This window comes from Stegodyphus dumicola, chromosome 7, assembly GCF_044657685.1.
Source record: "Stegodyphus dumicola isolate Sdum_Otavi_A_Nest chromosome 7, ASM4465768v1".
Lineage (NCBI taxonomy): Eukaryota > Metazoa > Arthropoda > Arachnida > Araneae > Eresidae > Stegodyphus > Stegodyphus dumicola.
In genome coordinates, this window is record NC_140774.1 from 128,402,898 (window position 1) to 128,404,723 (window position 1,826).

General features: G+C 29.1%; 1 protein-coding gene across 1 annotated transcript; it reads right to left on the bottom strand.

The window, feature by feature from the left end:
• Positions 1-289: 289 nt before the first annotated feature.
• Positions 290-1,432, bottom strand: LOC146996343 (heterochromatin-stabilizing protein CFDP1-like). The gene has a single exon (XM_085820805.1). The coding sequence runs from the start codon at positions 1,227-1,229 to the stop codon at positions 513-515; it is 717 nt and encodes a 238-aa protein (XP_085676931.1). The 5' UTR covers positions 1,230-1,432; the 3' UTR covers positions 290-512.
• Positions 1,433-1,826: the final 394 nt, after the last annotated feature.

The window sequence follows — 1,826 nt, forward strand, 5'->3', positions numbered from 1 at the left end:
ACATGGTTACTATGCTACACAAATAAATGCCAAATTTGGCAGGGTGGTGCATCTAGCACATCTGTACTCATTGTTCGCTACTACTGGTGAACAACTCGTACTGCAGATGCAGCCGTCTTCTATTAACTGAATTCAATTAATTGCTGTCTTTTTTAATACGGAGATTTTTCATCATAATGCTAAAACTTCAGAAGGTTTGTTTTTAAAGATATTGTACTCTAGCTTTGAAGTTCATCAATGCTTCTATTACCACATTTTTTTCATCACCATCTAAACAGTAATAACAGTATTTTCTTTCAAAGAAATTTATTTATAATTTATATATGCATACAGCATGTATATATACAGAGAGAGAACAAATTTTTTCATCACAATATTGATTTAAATTCAAATTTTTCAAAGTGTATGTATATATATATCATTTATACATACAGTTATGTCTCAATACAGTGACTCATAAGGCACAGTTTACTCATATAAAATACCATAATGTTGCACTGCATGTTTTAGTACTACTTTGCTTTGGAAATTCTAGCTTTCTTTTCTAGTTCAAACTCTCGCATATTTACCCTCTGCAAAAAGGCTTGTTTTTCTAAATAGCCTCCTTTTCCTTTATTATAAGTCTTTAAATCATCTTCGAGATTTTCACTTTTTTTGAATAAGTCCCAGTCATGTGATGATTTCTGAAGTGTTGTCATTTTCCTTTTCTTAGAAATATTTTCTATTACAGAATGTACATCTTTACATAGCTTCAAATGTGAGCCCACATTAATGCTATCACATTTATTCATTTTGATAGTTGGTACTTTAAGAACTCGATTCCGCGATTGAGCAGAATTCCGGTTTACAGATTTAAGCTTAGTAACTGCTTCTTCTGTGATGCTACATACTTCATTTGAAACATTTTGTAAATTATTTGATTTTAAATTTACCTCTTCTTTTGCAGTATTGGAATTAATATCTTTTTTTGTTGTTGACGAAGATTTAATATCACTTCTAAAATTCTTCCAAATATCTTCAGCTCGTTGTTTCTCTTTCATTAGTGATACTTCAGATGATTCGATAGATATACATTCTTTATCTGTTTTACTTTTTGTACTTTCCTTCAAAATTAATTCTTTATCACAAACCATTTCTGGAAAATTAGGTATTGCGCATTTTGTATTCTTTAAGTCATCATCAGAGGGTACATAATCACTATCGTTATCATCGCTTCCCGACATCATCATTTAAAAATACCACAGAAATAATCACAGTTATAATTTTAGACGACAGCTTATGTCCCAGGTATTCAACTCGAAGCTCATCAAATGCAATTTAGCATTTTAAATAATTTTTAAATCAATGGAAAAGTTTGATTCTTTTTAACATTAAACATAAATATTAAGAACTGTCTTCATATTCCACTTACTATTCTCAAAGGAAAATAGAACTTAATAATGCTGCCAAATTCGCCTACAAAACTTTCACCAAAATGATAACGTGTAAGCATGAGTAAGTAGTGTGTAATGTGTAAGTAGAAAACATACGAGTGAAAAAAAGCGAAGTTACTTTACATCATTACAAATTCTTAAAAATTAATTTAGTATTCAAAAATTAAGAATAAAAGTATTCGTTACGTCTTGAATTGCTTCTCTTCTCCCCTAATTCTGAAACATCTTACTGTTTTTTTTTTTTTTTAATGAAGCATTAAAATATATTTTATTTCGGAGTATATAGTAAAGGAGAAATTTAATAAATTATTTTTAAAATAAGCCTATTGTTAATAAATTTAAAACATGATGCAACTTCAAAGCATCCCAACAAGCTGATTAACTAACTGCTAA